The 17,628-nt window shown below is 45.1% G+C and overlaps 1 protein-coding gene across 1 annotated transcript; it reads left to right on the top strand.

Moving 5' to 3' along the window:
• The first annotated feature begins 6,599 nt into the window (after positions 1–6,599).
• On the top strand, positions 6,600–12,177 carry LOC125944635 (uncharacterized). The gene is made up of 3 exons (XM_049665173.1): positions 6,600–7,061; positions 8,014–8,099; positions 10,756–12,177. Exons 1-3 carry the CDS (start codon positions 6,776–6,778, stop codon positions 11,077–11,079), a joined length of 696 nt encoding a protein of 231 aa, XP_049521130.1. The 5' UTR covers positions 6,600–6,775; the 3' UTR covers positions 11,080–12,177.
• Positions 12,178–17,628: the final 5,451 nt, after the last annotated feature.

The following is a 17,628-nucleotide window of genomic DNA, read 5'->3' as shown; positions in this document are numbered from 1 at the left end:
CTCTGAACAGTGACGTATGTCCTTCTACTCAGTTTATGTTGGCTTCCTACAATTTACGTGGTCCTTCATATTGTAGCTGCTCAACTAGAGCCTAAAATTTCCCTGCCGTCTCCTAAAAGCACCATCTTTATTGGACATCATATCCTACGTTTCACCCTCACTGTGGGGGAGTTTATGTAAGTGCTGACCTATTTACTAGACCGCAGCGCCACAACTATTTCTCATCCTGTGTTGCCACTACATGCATGAGTCACAATGGCTGCAAATTGGCTCCCTGCCCCACCCTCTCCGATTCCAGGTCACTCTCTCTCCTAAATGTACATTTTGCCACCTGGAGAATATCCAAAAGCATTGCATCCTCATGAAAAGTGCTCCTGTTAATCTTTTTTTTTCTCTCTTCTCCTGTAACGACTGTGTTAAATCAAACATGCTTGCGAATTTCATGAGCAGCTCAGTAAACGAAATAGGCACATGGTTTGCTGAAAAGAGGTTTTCAACTACCATAAGAAGCCACGGTTTCTTGCAATTTCATCAATTCCCTTGCAGTCTTGATAGCAATCTAGCACATTTTGATTTTGATACTGTTTTCAAAACAATAACAGCCAAAATTTTGAGGTTGTAATAATTATGTGATAATTAAAGGTAGAGGAGTTTGACGCAATGAGCAAATAAGAATCGCATTGCAGAGGGTAAACAAATACTCTTTTCCCGCAAATAAATTGGTAGGCGGAGGGTAACTTGAAATGAGCACTGAATGCACAATACAGAATATGATGCTGAAATGCCCCAATCTCTGAATATCCTTGCACAAAAGAAAAACATTATGAAAGGCAATGATGAAATTGCAAGTATATGCTTCATAGTCGTCATATCTGCAATGTGCACTGTGCCATCGGCAATATCTAAAAACTACATACACAGAACTGCACAAAATATGAACCTAAGGCTATCAAAGGAGCCTCACAGTATTAAATGGAAACTTGTTTCAGAATGTTCGACTACACGCCTATATCTACTTACAATGTTGTCTTGTCTGAAGGCAAACATAAGTGACTTGCCCCTGATGGGTTTCTGATGGAGAGCACAAAGGCTGCGCATTGTGAGGCTGTCATCTGGATGACCTGCAAGAAATGACATGTTTAGTTCCACATAAAAAATGCTACCAGAACGAGACAAGATCACTGGCAATAAAGGTGATTTTGGTTGGCAAGAGAAAAATCAAAGTATGGACTCGGTACAGCTTACTGAGAAAAAAAAAGCCTCATACCATAGATGTTGTAGTGAAAGTTTATTGCATTGAAATTTCCACACACATATACGTTTGCCTGCTCATACACTGTTGCCAGTGCTGTGCCAGCGGTATTTCTATTGTTTAATATTTCTTTTAGTGCTCACTAAGTTTATTACCAGCTATGAAAGCGGCTAAGTTGAATGTAATGAGTAATCTTAGTGCCACGTTGCAAATATATACTCGATCACACTAGTGACTTGGGCTACTATGTTGGCTATAAATAGTGTGAATGAAGCAAATTTGATTAATTATTGTTTCCTTGCCTTTTCTGGCCAAACAGCACCAGAGAGTTGTACAATTCAGTGGCAAATCCGTGGTAAATGTAAGAGGAATGCGTTAGAATGTCGCAACTCCTTGCAGGTCTCAAATCCATTATATAAACCATGTTCACCACATTTGCAAAGTGTTGTTCAACAAGTCACTTTACACAAGTCCTGCCCTTTCGAGGAGCGAAGTCTTACACACACGCACGCACACCTGCACCACATGACTCGCTTTCAACAATTTACACACACACATATGCTTTTTTTTACACTTTGACACTCCTACTGAGAAAGCATTAAAAAATTTATTGGACTCACTGCAACCTTCTCAATTAAACCTACAGCTCAATCAAACACATTCTCGAGTCCGAGGGCATGCCTTATAAATTCCATTTTTACGAATTATAATTGGGCTATAGAGGATAATTTTCGAAGGGCATGAGAACCACCCCAGAGAGACCTAAATCTTAGCACTTCATATCTTCAATAAAAGCTGCTTAAACCAATTGCTATATGCGGAATATCGCAAATAACCAGCTATTCACAATTTAAGCAGTTGTCTCCTTGAATTCGGGAGTGTTACGTGTCAGAACGACAATTTGATTAAAGGGCACGGGATAGCGGGTGACTCTGGATTGATCCTGACCCCTAGGGGTTTTTCAACGTGCCCCCAATGCACGAGACACGGGCGTTTTTGCATTTGTAGGCAAAACATTTTTTGTGCGGGCGAAAAGGGCGGCAGCATTTCGCTCGCCGCCGCCTCATAAGCAGTTGCCCACTTCAAGGAAATGTGGGCTAACCCAAGGTACACGTTTCACGATCGAAATTAGTGCAATCGTGAAACACACTTTCCGGATTTCTGATTCATGTATTTGATTCATTGTTATTGTGAAATAAACGTTTCATCTGTTGATGAAACGTTTATTTCACAATAACAATCAAGGAAGTGGATTCATCAGGGTAGAGGGGGGAAAAAGGAGGAAACTTACACCTTCCACTGGTCCTCCGGCGCCTCCATATATTCCAGAGTGGCTCGACACCAAACTCGGTTTTCAGGGCGGGGACAGCCGCTGCACCAATTTTGAAGAGGTTTATTGCGTGTAAAACTACCGACTTTATTCAATACACACACACACACACACACACACACACACACACACACACACACACACACACACACAAGCACGCGCGCCCCCGCAGAAAACTCACAAAACACGTACGCGCGCACGCGCGCGCGCACGCACATACATAGCACTCACAAAACACGCACGCACGAACGCACGCGCAAGCACATAGAGACCCGCATACAAGCACGCGCACTCGCAAAGCGTTCACAAAACACGTACGCGCGCGCGCACGCACGCACACACGCTAAGTACTCACAAAACACGCACGAACGCACGCACGCGCAAGCACATAGAGACCCACATACAAGCACGCGCGCACAAGCAAAACGCTCGCAAAGCAGCAACGCGCGCGCGCGCGTACGCACATGCAAAGCACTCACACAACAGGCACGCGCGCACATACAAAGCGCTCACAAAACACGCACGAACGCACGCACGCGCAAGCACATAGAGACCCGCATACAAGCACACGCGCGCGCGCACGCACACATACAAAACACTCAAAAAATATGCACGAACGCACGTACACAGCGCTCAGAAAAAACGCACGGACGCACGCACGCACACGTAAAGCGCTTACAAAACACGTACGCGCGCGCGAACACACACCACACACACACACACAAACGGAGAGAGTAAGATAGCCCAAAACACGCTGAAGAAGGCGTCCGGCAAGCAGCAGCAGCAGCAGTACGCGGGCGCGCGAGGGAGAGCCAATATTGCGCCGGTACTTGCGAAAGGCGAAGCCAGTCGTCACTTCTTTTTCTACTCGACACAAAACGAACGACCATGTCGCGCTGAACTCGCAAGAACACCACATTTCCGATAGTTCAAGCGCTCAGAAACAAAGCGGCGATTATGCAGGCGCACCACGCCCGACGTGGCCACAGAAACGTTAGTCACACGGGGGCAATCGAGGTAGCCATCTTGCCGTAGTACTGCGTGCAACTGCTTTTGCGCTTACATTAGTGAAATATGCTATCGGATCACAATGAGATACTTCTACAGCCAACAATAACAAGTAATCAAATAAAGAAACACCAAATGAACGGACACTTGCCTGAAACTTTCCATACTGACAGTAGTATACCGACCGCCGACACCGGGCACGTTGCAACTGCTCGTATCTGCTTCCGTGGATCCATCTTCCAGCGCGTGCCAAGGCTTTGAGTTGAGGTGGGGCACGATTAATACACAACGCACGGACCACGTCTCTGATTAGACCGCACATAAAACCAATCACACGTTTAAAATTATTTCCCAGAGCGCGAGACGCGGACACAGACAAAAAAGACACAACGCATCTTTTGAAGCAAGAGTCACTGAGGTGACGTAGCAGCTTCCGCCTTCCCACCCTGCCGCGCCCCGGGTTGTCTAGGCAACGGGAAAGCGTCGTAGCGTCAGTTCCGGTCGCTTTTCAGTCGGGAGGGCGCAGCCCGTAAATCGCGCTGCGCCGAACTCAGTCGAACTATAAAAATTATCTGCTGTTGCCCCTTTATTCTCACAGCTTTGCTGGTTGGCGTGGCCGCGTGCTTGCTGCCACTTCGTTGTGGTCTCTAGCTGTACCGGTGAGCTGGGAGTGGCGAATACGTTTCGTGTCGAGCGTTACGTTTTTTTTTCTTTTTTACGATGTCTGGGCTGCATGACTTTGAGTGCATCGCAGTAATCTTGACCGTGAGTGAGCCGATCAGCGCGCTTCTACAGGTACGATCAAAATACCAGCTGCGTCCGCTCAAGGAGACCATGCCAGGTCACAGCATAAAGTTTCAGCGAGATCGTGGCTCGATAAGAGCGCTACATTATTGGTCGTGCCACGTGTGAGGCGCAAGCATTCACATCACTCGTGGCGCCTGCCAAAGGAGTCACAGTTGAGCTCTTCCGCAGTACATGTATCGGTTTTCCATATTTCCATAGTCCGGAATTCATTACACTGAAGCAATTAGCGGCATCAGTTCTTGGCATTCAAAGAACCATTTATGAACTATATCGCTGATGGGCTTCAATTACGTAAGCAGGATTGTCTGACTTGGTTGGTTGACAAGTGAATTAGCCTAATTTTTATGCCTGCGTGTCTAATTCCTACCTTGAATCGCTTAAAAAGACATCTCACCGGGGTTCGCAACTTTTTGTTGGGCTGTTAAGGGCACCGCTAAATTCCTGCAAAATTTTGCGAGTTGCTTGCGCGTTTTCATTCATTTACTGCAGTTTGTATTAAAAGTGTCTAATTGCACTGTAGTATCACAGTGAGAACTAAATCTAATGATATTTCATGAAATTGCAAGTGAATGTGTCTACTTTTCAAGGTAATACGTTTTGGAGTGCCCGTCATGCCAGTAACATCAGTATCTTAGAAAAAAATGACATACATAACCACATGGCTCATTGCGCGGACGTATGCGCATTCTTATGGCCAGATTTATGCATGCATCCTTGTGTTCAACACCCTTCAGACGTCGATTTAACACCCTTCTTTGAGCAACTTCACACCTTATGTGCCGTATACACCCATATGATAAGGTGTTTTTAACAAAATGGGTGCTAAAAGGGTGTGCACGGGGATGTAAATGCGGAAAACACCCTTTTTTAACACCCTTCAGGGTGTGAAAATGTTTAGTGTGCGGTCGCAGTCTTCACGGACTCCCAATCCGCAGTACGCAATTACACGAGAGGCCGAATATCGGTGGAAGCAGTCAAAATTCTGCAGAAAAGAAGCACTGCGCCCCCTTACACCTGCCTCACGTGAATACACAAAAAAAAGTTTTTACACCCAAAAGGGTGTAAAAAGGGTGTATTTTAATTTTAACACCCTTGCTTACACCCTTTCACACCCCTTTGTCATTATTTTACAATACTACACCCTATATGTAGGGTGCGTACATCTTTTGCACCCTCCGATTGGCACCAAGGGTGTTTCTTTATGCTCAAGAAGGGTGTAAGTCACGCACAAATATGTATGCGTACACACATGTGTGCGCATGCGTCTTCGACAAAGGCTATATATAACATGCCCAGAGCATTGTTGATAATAAAGGCGCTTTATTCGGTAATACAGTGTTCAAGGCAATTCATGTTAAGTGTATCTATCGTAAAGTATTAAAATCCATATGTACTTATTGCAATCGGCTAGCTTTCATTTTCAATTTAAAGAGCATGCGGTAATTACAAAATTCAAGTCAGCCTGTACGCAAAATGCACCCAGTAAGTGCGAACTTGGTGAGCGAATCAAGTTTTTAAGATATTCCTTCGAAAAGTGCTTGCATGACGTTCTCCTTTCTATTTTTCGAGAAAAGCTTTTTGGTGCATATATGTGGAACACCAGTGCATTATGCGACACTATTCAGGTGTATATTTTGCGAGGCTGGTGCCGCTGATAGCATTCCTGTCAAATGGCTAAACTTCACATATTGTCTCGCATTCAATATTGAAATAACAATATGACCTATCAAAGTATTAATGAAATAGTATTTTTATGGACTATCAGTCCTCGTAAAATATACGTTCTAACATTGATAAAAAGTTATGACACAACTCATTATTTACCCGTTCATTACATGCACCAACCACCCCAAATTAGCACTACACTAGATAGATTGCAGTGCACTGCATTGCAACACAGAGGCACTGGGGTTTGCCATCCCCAGTAGGAAATCGGACGCTTGTCTGGTTGACTTGCTTGCCTTTCCTCTCCTTGCTTTTTCTATCTCTTTGAACAAACTGCACTACCTTGTCGAAGAGGAAGCGTTATCCTCTTTCAGAGTTAAATAATTTGTCGAGTAATAATTTTACAGTTCCAGCAACTACAGCATAAACTGGAAAACGAAACCGAATCTGATTTGTTCTCCGTGCTCACCGAGCGCGGCACCAGGTGGCACCGTGCGCTGCGCCTCCAGTCTCGAAGGATCTAACAAGCGGTGATGCAGCTGCGAATGTGTAGTCAGTCGGCTTTTATCGTTTTATGTTGTGCAGATTGTTAGTTCACCGTAAATATGTCTTGATTTGTACTCAAGAGTGGAGCAAGGCCCCAAGGAACAGAGATTGACGCAACGGGAGCGAAGAACAGAAGCGATGGATGGTTACGCTGGTTGACTCTCGGCATGTTCAAAATGGCGAAGTTCCGAATTTGTCGCTGTGTGACGTGCGCGTGTGTGGTCGTGGTGTGCCGTCATAGCGCGGGGATATTTGTGCTGAATGTGTTTCACTTCGTCTACAAAACTCTGCACGCAATGGCATCGAAGAAGTCGTGTGTTCAGGTGCACGTATGTGCATGCTTGGATACGGAAAGCCTGCCCTCAGCGGTAGCGCTAAGCTCAGCCGTGTTGGCTCAGCGCTACCCCCTCAACGGATGTTCAACAGTCTACGTGCTCGTAACTTGCTCACGAGGTAAGCCCGTTGTCATCTTGTTTGTATGTGGTAAGCCGGCGTCGCGATCAGAAATATTGTTTAGAAAATGCCAGTAAACGGCGTCTTACGGCAAAAAGGACGCGTGAATGGGAAAAAGGATTACGTTCGGGGTAGATTATTCGTTGGCGTCACCTATTCTCGCACGGGCGCGTTACCTCGGATGGACATACTCACGCCTGCGGCGCTCGTGCTGTATCAGTCATGCCGGATTATATAGCTTTCTCGCGCCTCTACCTTCAAAATAACATCACTGATTTTCCCGGGGGAGCAGTAGGGGCCGTAGTGGAGACCGGGGCTACTGTCCTGGAGCAGTATTTTCGCTCATGCCAGCCTTTTCGTATGTGTTAAGCTTCTCTGCAGCCTAAATTGTTTGCAGTTAACTCTGCATGACATTATACTTGCTTGCATAAGTGTCACAGCTGTCACCCGTTCGTCGTCGGCGCGAAGTCAATCGACGGGGTATACAAGCCGGTTGGTCGTTCCGTATGCTCTCCGTGACTTTTCAAAACATATTAACTCAAAGAAAATGCCTAAACTGCTCCCCCGGGAAAATCAGTGATGGTATTTTTAAGGTAGAGCGCCGTAAGGCGTGAGAAAGGTATAATCTGGCATGGCTGACCCGCAGGCGCGGGAATGGCTGTCCGAAATACCGCGCCTGTGCGCGGAGAATAGGTTACGCCAACGAGGAATTTACCACGTTTGATCTACATGGTAGTGCGGTCCCCTCGATCGCGATCGAAATTTTCTGTGTGACGATTATAACCTCTTGGTTTGTGATTGCTATATTCAGCACTTTTATAAAACAAAGATATTGTTGAATCAAAGGGTAAACAGAGGTTTTACAAGTAAAAAAGAACAAGAATTTTGTGCAATTGTATTGCACATATCTGTGTGATCATTGAAGCTAACACGAATTGTCATCTGTTTACAGACCTCCTTGCTGTTGCAACTCTGAGGACAATTGCTTCAAATGGGAAGGAACAACCAGCACTGCCAGCGCTATTTGTACATGAGGACGTATGTTCCTTCACATTTTTGTTAATGAAATCGGATCTAAACAATGCTGTAATTCCTCAAATGGCTTCAATCGTAGAAACAGTTTGGCAACTGTATAAAGATCCAGATGCCTTTTTTTTAATGTGAACATGCTACCTAATTTCACCAGCTATTTATTCATTTTTATTTATTCATGCTACCGGTAAAGGCCCTCACAGAGAGTGTATTACATGGGGGGGGGGGGTCGATATAATCATTAATAAGTGCTGTACATATTAGGAAGAACAACAACAATACATGTATAAATAATAAAAAACAGCAATTAAATCATAAGTCAATATACAAAACGTAAGGATGAACAAACGAACAATTTTGAACTGCTCTTGCACTCGATGTGAGGCGCATCTATGCTGCAAAAATGACCTTGCTTGGATTACACAGGTTATTCGAATAATGCTGGGTTGTGTTAAGCTTCTCTACAGCCTACATTGTTTGCACTTAAGGCTGCATGGCATTATACTTGCTTGCATAAGTGTCATAGCTGTCACCCGTTCATCGTCGGCGTGAAGTCAATCGATGGGGTATACAAGCCGGTTGGTCTTCCGTACTCAAGCGGAAGTAGAGTGAAGAGTCAGAGTCGGGAGTAAACAAAAAAAGACAGATATTTATCGCCAGATAAGTATACACAATTAATAAAATAAAATAATAAAAAAGACACAATACAAACACACCTGGGGTGCTATAACATAAAATGATTCCAAACAGTTTTGATTGCAAACTCCTGATGTCAAATTTACATAACCACCGATGCAAGCATCGGGCGGTGACCGGCGGCGTTGTCTGAACAACTCAATCAAGCACTCTCCTCGTTTATAGGAGGTCACCTTTGTTCGCTTTGAAAACCAATAACATTGCTTATACTCAGCGGTTTTTCTTATCTAATTGGCTGACAAGAGGAGCACGCTCTAGTGGAGAGGGTTTCGATGGGGCCGAGCCAGCACAGTGAAAATAGATAACCGCATGAAGAGGGTGGTGCCAGCTTCTCCGATTGGTCCGCTTCGCCTTACTTAGCTTGCGGTGGCTGGTCGAAAATCGCGGCAGCGTGCAATGGAAGAATAAGAATGCCGCTAAAACGGATCCTCAGCAAGGAAGAGTTGGCAGAGCGATGTTGTATGCATGGCGAAAAGGCTCGATAACGTTTTACTCATACACAAAAATGTTTATCATGCGCAAATAATTACATGCTCACCGGCAGGTACGAGTAGCGAGAGCCTGAGTGATCCGCGGGCAGCCATCTTTTATTCCTTTCGGAATGGGGCAGTCTGTGGCTATTAAGAGAAATTTTCCGTTTTATTCGGCATAATTCATTTTTTTCGCATACACGTCACTTTGACGTGGTGAGTTTTCGCAGTTTTGTGAGGTCGCGTGACAGATAGGCGAAGTGGGCGTATCCAGAAAACATTGGATAATAGCAGAGGGCTAATGGTGAAAAGGCGTCGAATCAGGAATGATTATTTTTCTTTTGTGCGGTTTAATCATGCATAATCAGTGTGTACACGTTATATCAGATGGGGAGCTGTCGCGGTTTTCGTGACGTGACGTGACAGACAGGCGAAGTTGGGAGTGGCTTGAAAATGTTTTGACCAATCGTGGAGGCTGATTGCAGAAATTGGAATCAAAACAGTTTGGAATCTTTTTACGTTATAGCGCCCCGAAACACAATGATGACGGAGAAATGTGATGAGCAATTAACAATACATATACATATGAAACAGGGCGCGGATCAAATATACAAGAATAACACATAACAGCATTTCACTAAAATAATGTTCAAAAGAAAACAACGATGTCATACGCGTGGCCGGGCAGCAGCAAGACCATAAACCGTGAAGTCGGCGCGCGAAGCTTTCCGGAAGAATGCTGGCGGGCCGATCTTGCTGAGGTGGCTGCAATTGCTGGGCTGGATTTCCCGGGAGTCTAGATTTGACGTCTTCTCTTAAGCAGGTTGAGCTAACTTAAGGCGATCTACCGTGAGCTTCGTTGCAGACGTTGGTTTGTAGTCTCGTTCGTCAACTAGTTCCTCGGAATTCCGACGTGGCCAGGCAGCCCAGGAGATACTGGACTGGCACTAGCCCCCTGATGGCTTCTCAGCAGCACATAGGTTCAGCTTCTAGACTAATTAGCTGGGACCAAAACGTGCACTTAAATAGCCTCTCCTTTCTCTAGTTCCCTATGTAGGGGAACTGCCGGTATGCAGAGTTCACCTAATTAATTCATGACTCCCCCCAAAAGTCTTGGCCGTGCCCCTTTCAGCATGGACGAAGGATGGTAGATTGCCCTCTCTCCAAGGTCGAGCCCCGGCACTGCATGCACCACACGGACGCACACCTCTAGGTCCGTTAATCGGCGTGTCGATGTCTCGAAACGAGATGCCACCCCGTGGGGCCACGACATTTTTGACGCCCGTTAATCGGCCTGTCGCCTTCTCGAAATTATACGCCGCACAGTGAGGACACGACGTTTTTTTTTGGCCGGCCGTTAATTGGCGTCAAAACCACTCGAAATCTCTCGAAAATATGCCGCTCCGTGACAAGCATAGCAACCCCTTTATATTGTGCTTACACAAAAGCATTAATATACTTTCATGATCAGTAAGCTTTCTTTGTTGTCATTGCAGGACGAGAGGGTTCCACTCACCCCCTGTGTGGTGTATTCTGGCCACAACCTGGAACAGGCAGAGTTTCTCCACCTCTGTGTCGACAAGGAGCGGCTGTTCATGGTCAAAAATGCGGAGGAAGGGGTCATCGCAATCATGAGTGCATTTTTTGTATTGAACATAGTATATGGGCCTAAATACTTCAGCACCAGTGCAGTACTGGAACGATTGTTTTTTGGTTTGAATGTAATAATGCCAAGTGGTTGTTACAAAGTTTGTGAACAGAGTTGTGCAGGCAATGCGACACCGAGGTTCATGTACGTTACCATACGAATGCTAGCCTGACAATTTTGTGCAATAGCTTGAGCAATAGTTTTGTGCAATTTTTAATGTATCATTTTCTTTCTTTTTGATCACGATAATAGCATGATCCAGTAACTTCTTCCGCTGCTTGTGCCAACCACCTATAGACTGCACCTTTTTTTGTTCTGATGACTTGACAGACAATGTAATAGTGCCCAAGTGTAGGTCAGCAAAAAACAAACGTGGTGTACTGTAGTCTGCACGTACTTATCGAAAACGTTGCTGGGTGTTGCTATGTGCTGAAAAGAAGATTACAATACGTCTAGTTCTAATGAGGTCTGCCTTAACATTAATGTGTGTGAAACAATTGTCAGCAGTTTTATACAAAGATTATAGCTTGCTTGCTCTTCCTTAACATAGTTTGTTTATGAAACCTATTTGCCAGCCAGGGAACAATGTCCCAGCTTATAAGTACTGCATGATACAACTGTTAACGTTTGTATTCCCTTATAGGGCACATCAACACTGGCAGCCAGTGCTCAACTTTTCGTAACATGCTGCTTGGTCAATATTTTATATTTTGCGCATGTGTTGCAATACAAGTGAAAGTTTTTGTGGTTTGACTGTCCTTTTATGAACTATGTTTTATGTTTATTATGTATAACTTAGCAGCTGAGGCCTGACATACTAGTCAAAACGCAACAGAGTATCCAATTTTTATAAGGTTTTACAAGGTTTTTACAAGTTTTGGATTGTAAAACAATGTTGCGTGGAACAATTATCAGGCTGAAGTACTGTTACATTGTCATGAATACCGGCAGCCTTTGCTTAACCTTTATGAATCTGCTGGCAGGCTGTAGTATCTTTAGCTCGTTTATTTTTTGTACATGTGTTGCCAATGCCTCATCCGAGTGAAAGCTAGTCGCTTATATACTACATATACTGGTGTTTCTACAAAGAATTTACGTAATATTTAAAAATAGCCGTTCTGAAGTACAAGGACGGCTCGTTAGAAGACAGCAATGCTGTCAGTGGTGCCGACCATGGGTGGATGGCTGATATCTGGTAATTAGTTGCTAATTAACAATCTAATATATCTTACTTTTAGTTTCAGCAGACTCATTGTAACCAGGAAATTAAAGCAAGGCTCTCTGCACAAGACATGTGAACTTTTGGATCTGGAAAAATACAATTACTCGCAGAACTGTGGCGTGATGAATTTAGGCTGTCTGAGCACGCGAAACTGAAACTGAGATGCTGCTGAAACTCAAGGCAACATTTTGCTTACGTCGCCCAGAAGCGGGCTACCAGCACACTGCACGAATCCCTATTGCTGCCCACTGTTGGGTGATGCGAGCAGAACGCCCCTCGAAGGGCGCGTCTGTGCTTCACTGTAGCCTCGGGTACAGTTTCGCGTGCTGTGATAGCCAAAGTTCATCGTGCTGCAGTTGTGTGGGTAATTGCATTTTTTCCAGATTCTAAAGTCTATATAATTTCCCGATTACGATGAGTCCACTCAAACTAAAAATAAAATGTATTTTATTTTTGTTATTTAGCAACTAATTACCATGTATCACCCATAACCTCGTGGTCGACACTGCTGGTGGCATGTCTCCAAAGGAACCGTTGTTTTATTTCAGAACGGCTGTTTTTACATATCAGCAATGTGTTTGTAGAAACACCCTTACAGAGTTGTGTGATATTACCCTTGAACAAATCTTATTGTGTACTCAGGTGAAATATGCACAGATGAAGAGCAGATATATACGTGATGTCACCTCTGTTAATGTACTATAATTTTTTTGTGTGAAGGCCACCACACAGTTTTTTTGCAAATGGCTGCTCTGCTTTTACTCACTCGTACTCTCTCACTTGTACTCAGTATACACGTATATTATACCACAGATATACTGTGATCCATGTGAATTACTGTGATCAGTTGCAAACTATATATTGTTAACTGCAGTGATACTTTACAAATAATGTTTGTATTTTATTGCTCCTTGTATGAAATACAATAAAGTTCATTCACATTTTCTTTTCAAATTGTTACATATAGGTCTCATATATATGCTTCACCATTTAGTTAAGCTTTGCATTTTTGTACGAATGCAGCAGTGACTTCTTTTGCATGTCCATGGAGTGAAGCAGAATACATATTAGCCAGAGATCTAAGACATGCTAAATGTGATGTTTTTGTGTGTGTATAGTGCATGTGTACGATACGTATAACTTGTGTTTGAATTGTATAGCTTGAGCAGATTTTTAAAAAAAGTGATACATCTCCGATGACTGAGACCATGATGCATATTGAACTCCTGCATGAGACAACATGCACTTTTCAAAGCACGGCTCATGGAATAATATTTTAAATCTCCATATGCATTATACATATATATTGTTTAACTATAATTTAACTTTAAAAAAACATTTAAGTTCAGGCAACTGTAAGCAATATACCATAGGTCTCATTCATCTATAAAGTGTTCCACATTAAAGTTCGGTTCAAGCTATTTGACATCTGGTACAGGGGCAGTACACCCATCTGGCACCCTCCACAGTGGGTGTTAAATAAGGAAAAATAAATGAAGGGTGTAGCTGCCACCCTTCGGTTGGGGTGTTTTCACAACACCCTACAGTTTCTTTACATGGGCACCCTTGTTTTAGGGTGTGCCGAAAAGGCACCTTGTAAAATAGGTGCTAACTTACACCCTTAGGGTGTCGTCTCTGCGACAAGCCTATTTACACCCTTCTGGGTGTAAAAACCTTTACTGTGTAGTGGTGGTGCGTGTAACATCTAAACTTCAAATGCCTTGACAAAGTGGTGCCCGCCGTGAGACTGCTCGCTCTCGTCAGCGCTTCGTGGCGTGTTTGCCTCTTTTACCGTCTAGTGAAGAAGTCATTCGGTTACTGCATGTGCGCTCTTGCTTGCGGCCGCATGCATAGGTCACTGGGTCGTCAATATGGACTGCGTAGTATTGGCAACCATGCTCCTCTTGTTTTCTTCAGCGAAAACGACGGCTCGCCGTGAATGCCGAAGCAGACGAGCAGGATCTGCTCCAAACACTTCGTGAACGGCACAAAAAGCAGGATAGCAAGGAAACGTCGTACAGAGGTCAACACTCATGTCTAGAACAACGGAGCGTCGTGCTCGGGACTGCACGAGCGACATCTAGTTTGAAATAGGCCACATCTGAGCATGCGCGGTGCCAATGACGCGCCTGCCTCGCATTTTCTCTTCTTGTTTATTGCCGCGGCTGCAACAACTTCTTTGGCCGGCAGAAGCGCTGTCGACGGTGTAGCGCCGTCAAAAAATAAAAACGCGCGGAATCGCTCGGCTCAGCGCCCTTATACTGCAGGCTTATTCTCAGTTCGTGGTATACCGCCATTGCGTTGCACCTATATCTCGCGCATCGCGCCATGGATTTTGCATAACACATTGCGTTTATTGCCGTCTGTTAGTAGGGAATTTTACAAACCAACTTTCATCGTTTATTGGTCGTCAACCCGCCAACGTTAATTCCTAATAATTGTAGGTTTCGATCACACATACAGAAAAATGTTGCCTAGATATCGTGAACTTATGAGATTTACTGAAATCTACACATGTAGGTACCTCAAGAACGCTGTCAAATGTAATACATGAGCATTAAGCGTACATACATGTACATACATGTGTAGTAAGCTGAGGCATTTCCTGGTGCGTTTCGTGAGCGAACATTGTCAATGATAACATTGTCAATAAGAATAAGCTTAAAGCATAGCTTGCACTGGGCGCCCAGCACGATTCGCTGCGTTTTTGTTTGTTTGTTTGTTTGCTTGCTTGCTTGTTTGTTTGTTTGTTTTTGTTCTTGCGCTACACCGGTGACAGCGCTTTTAACGGCCAAAGCAGTTGTTGCAGCCGCGGCGATAAACAAGGATAAAAATGCAAGGCCGGCGCATCATTGGCGCCGCGCATGCTCATATGTGGCCTATTTCAAACTGCAGATGTCGCTCGTGCAGTCTCGAGCGTGATGTTTCGTCGTTCTAGACATGAGTGTTGACCTCTGTACACTTGTTTCCCTTGCTGCGAGTGACACTTCGCCTTGAAGTTGGTGCCGTCGGTCACCTTCACGTCGTAAACGTGGCCCGCCACATACAGCTTCTCTCCTTTGTCGAGTATAGGCGCACGAAAGTAATTTTCAATACAGCTAATCGGCTTAAAACCGCAAAACAACACACGCGACATTTTCAACGTCACGCGCGCGTTGGAACACGTTCAGTCGCTGCCGCGGGGGTCGGAGCGGCCGTCTCAGTGTTTCACATTCCCACCACCATTGGCGCTGCACGGCGTTTTGCCGTATTTCGTTGTGGCGCCCTCTGTTCACTGGACGGAGCCTATAGGAAAGAAAGGAGATGTTCTGCACCATTGCGCTCCCATTACTTCGCCGCGCCGAATCGTCCTCTCTCTGGCGAGAGCTTAGCCGGCTTCACCGCAACAGACTTAAGTTATGCGGTGAAGTATATAAAATCAATTGCGGTGCAGCAAATTAAGAGTGGAGAGGGGCCACTGTTACGGGAAATAGTATGTGTTCCTGTATGGGCAACCAGCGCTGAAACTTCGCGTGCTAGCAGCAGCGCCATAACACACAGCCTAGCGAGTGGTGGAAACAGTTTTCAGCTGCACATGCTGCGATTTCGCATCATCAATTTCACCACTCTTCTTGAGGTACATGTGTCCAGATTTTGGCCTGGCTGGAAACCGGCGTGCTAGAACGCATGAGCGGATGCGCTTTTCCAGCGCACGTCGGTATGGCCCTATGGCCAGAGCTTGGCGAAATACATGGAGCTAAAGTAAACGTTGACACAGCCGCGCGTCTGTTATCCAAAATGTGGTACCATTTTCGTGGCCTCCCTATCGGATGGTGTCTGCATATTTCAGCTGCGCACCCGAACTGCCGTAGCGCCTCCTGACCAGAGCTGGTTCCCCATTGTACATGCGCGCACGCGCCGTCTTCAGTCATAGTACAAGCACTGAGAGACCTAATAAGGGTACTGGCAGAACTTCGGACGTGGTGATTTAATTCTTTGTTTTAGCCACCCAGGACACCCTTTATTTGAGATGGGGCCTAAAAGGCGCTCCTCAATTTAACGCGCGCACACGACTCGTTTCAATATTCTGGGCTGTTACACCCAGAATATTTTTGAAGCCATTACACGGAGGAACCTCGTATGTAGACTTCGTAGGCGTCACCATTGCCCATTAGCTTCTTCTTCTTCTTTCTTTCCCTCCCTCCTTTTAACGGCTCCCTTTCGGGGCCACCGAAGTGATGCATCGGCAGGGTTCGTGCCATGCTCTCCGGCCATGGCCTCCCAAAAAGGGGCTTAAATTCGTACGGCAATGTCAGAAACAGCTCTGAAGGGCTGTCACTACAGTTATTAGACGTCTGAGTATTGTACTGCGACCGGAGGCTGCGCGTGCGAGTATAATACCGAGCTAGCCAGGTGGGCGAAACAAGTAGTTAAATCGCCACAGCCATGTCAGCAACCGATCTGAAGGCTTGTCAGTACAGTTAAATCGATGCTCGTACTCCGAGCGGAGACGGCGTGTCTGCGCGTGCATAATTAAGGAACACGCACTATGTTTTATCACCTTTGTTAGTGTATACTTGTCGTTCAGTAGCAATGTTTATTATAACCTTTTGTATAACTTGTTTATTTCTTTCAATATGTTCCCTTTTTGCCCCTCCTGCTTGGTCTTCGGACTGCAGTATGTAATAAATAAAAAAAATAAAATATGTACCGTGACAGTGGCCCCTTTCTTTTCGTGGTATCCTTCATCGCATAAGAACGCTGTGCTGCAGTGAATCTAACCTAAAACTGGCCCAGAAGGTAGTGTAGGGATAAACTGATCATATATCTGTCAAACGTCGCAAAAGCTTTACAATAGCTGACTGGGCTATACATTCCAGCAGCTGCAATGCTCAAAACAAGATCATCTCACCTTTGACTGTCTTGAACTGTAGGGGGGTAAGCCTCGAAACAAACTCGTGATTTTCCTGGTGGTGCCGCATCAAATCCCCGCGATGAGCAAATAGGTTAGGCTCAATGCAAATGTCGCATTCAAAATTTATCGGCGCGCCTTTAGCAAAAGAACTTGACTGTTCACCGTGCTTTGTCTTCAAGTGCCTCATTCGAGCTGACTTTCACTGATATTGCAGATTACACAGCGGACATGGGATTTACCCCGAACAGTTAGCAGGCGGTTGGTCAAAACTTGCCATGACGATGTGCGCCGTGAACACCGAAAGCAAAGCGAGAAAGTACAAGTGGGCTTATAACTCCTCCACCGAAGCGGATGCGGACCATTGGCATAGCCAGAGCGGGGTGTTTGGAGGGTTGAACCCCCTTCACCCCTTCCAACGGAACAAAAAGTTTCAAGAGGTGGGCTCCGAAAGAGCGACATGAATGAAAGGGAAAGCTTCACTGTGAAAGCAAGGCGAGGGCTATTCTGGTGGTCCGGAAGGGGGGGGGGGGCAAGTTGTAATGGTGGTGATACTCTCCCCCAGCAAAGAACACTGCGGCCTATTCCTCATTCCGAATTGTGTTAAC

The sequence above is a fragment of the Dermacentor silvarum genome, chromosome 4, assembly GCF_013339745.2.
Source record: "Dermacentor silvarum isolate Dsil-2018 chromosome 4, BIME_Dsil_1.4, whole genome shotgun sequence".
Classification (NCBI taxonomy): Eukaryota; Metazoa; Arthropoda; class Arachnida; order Ixodida; family Ixodidae; genus Dermacentor; species Dermacentor silvarum.
This window is presented reverse-complemented; position numbering and strand designations above follow the sequence as displayed.

Coding starts and splice junctions, on each gene's coding strand:
- LOC125944635 (XM_049665173.1), top strand. CDS start 6,776: ATGTTCAAAATGGCGAAGTTCCGAATTTGTCGCTGTGTGACGTGCGCG. Junction 7,062..8,013: donor GCTCGTAACTTGCTCACGAG/GTAAGCCCGTTG, acceptor ATCTGTTTACAG/ACCTCCTTGCTGTTGCAACT. Junction 8,100..10,755: donor CGCTATTTGTACATGAGGAC/GTATGTTCCTTC, acceptor TTGTCATTGCAG/GACGAGAGGGTTCCACTCAC.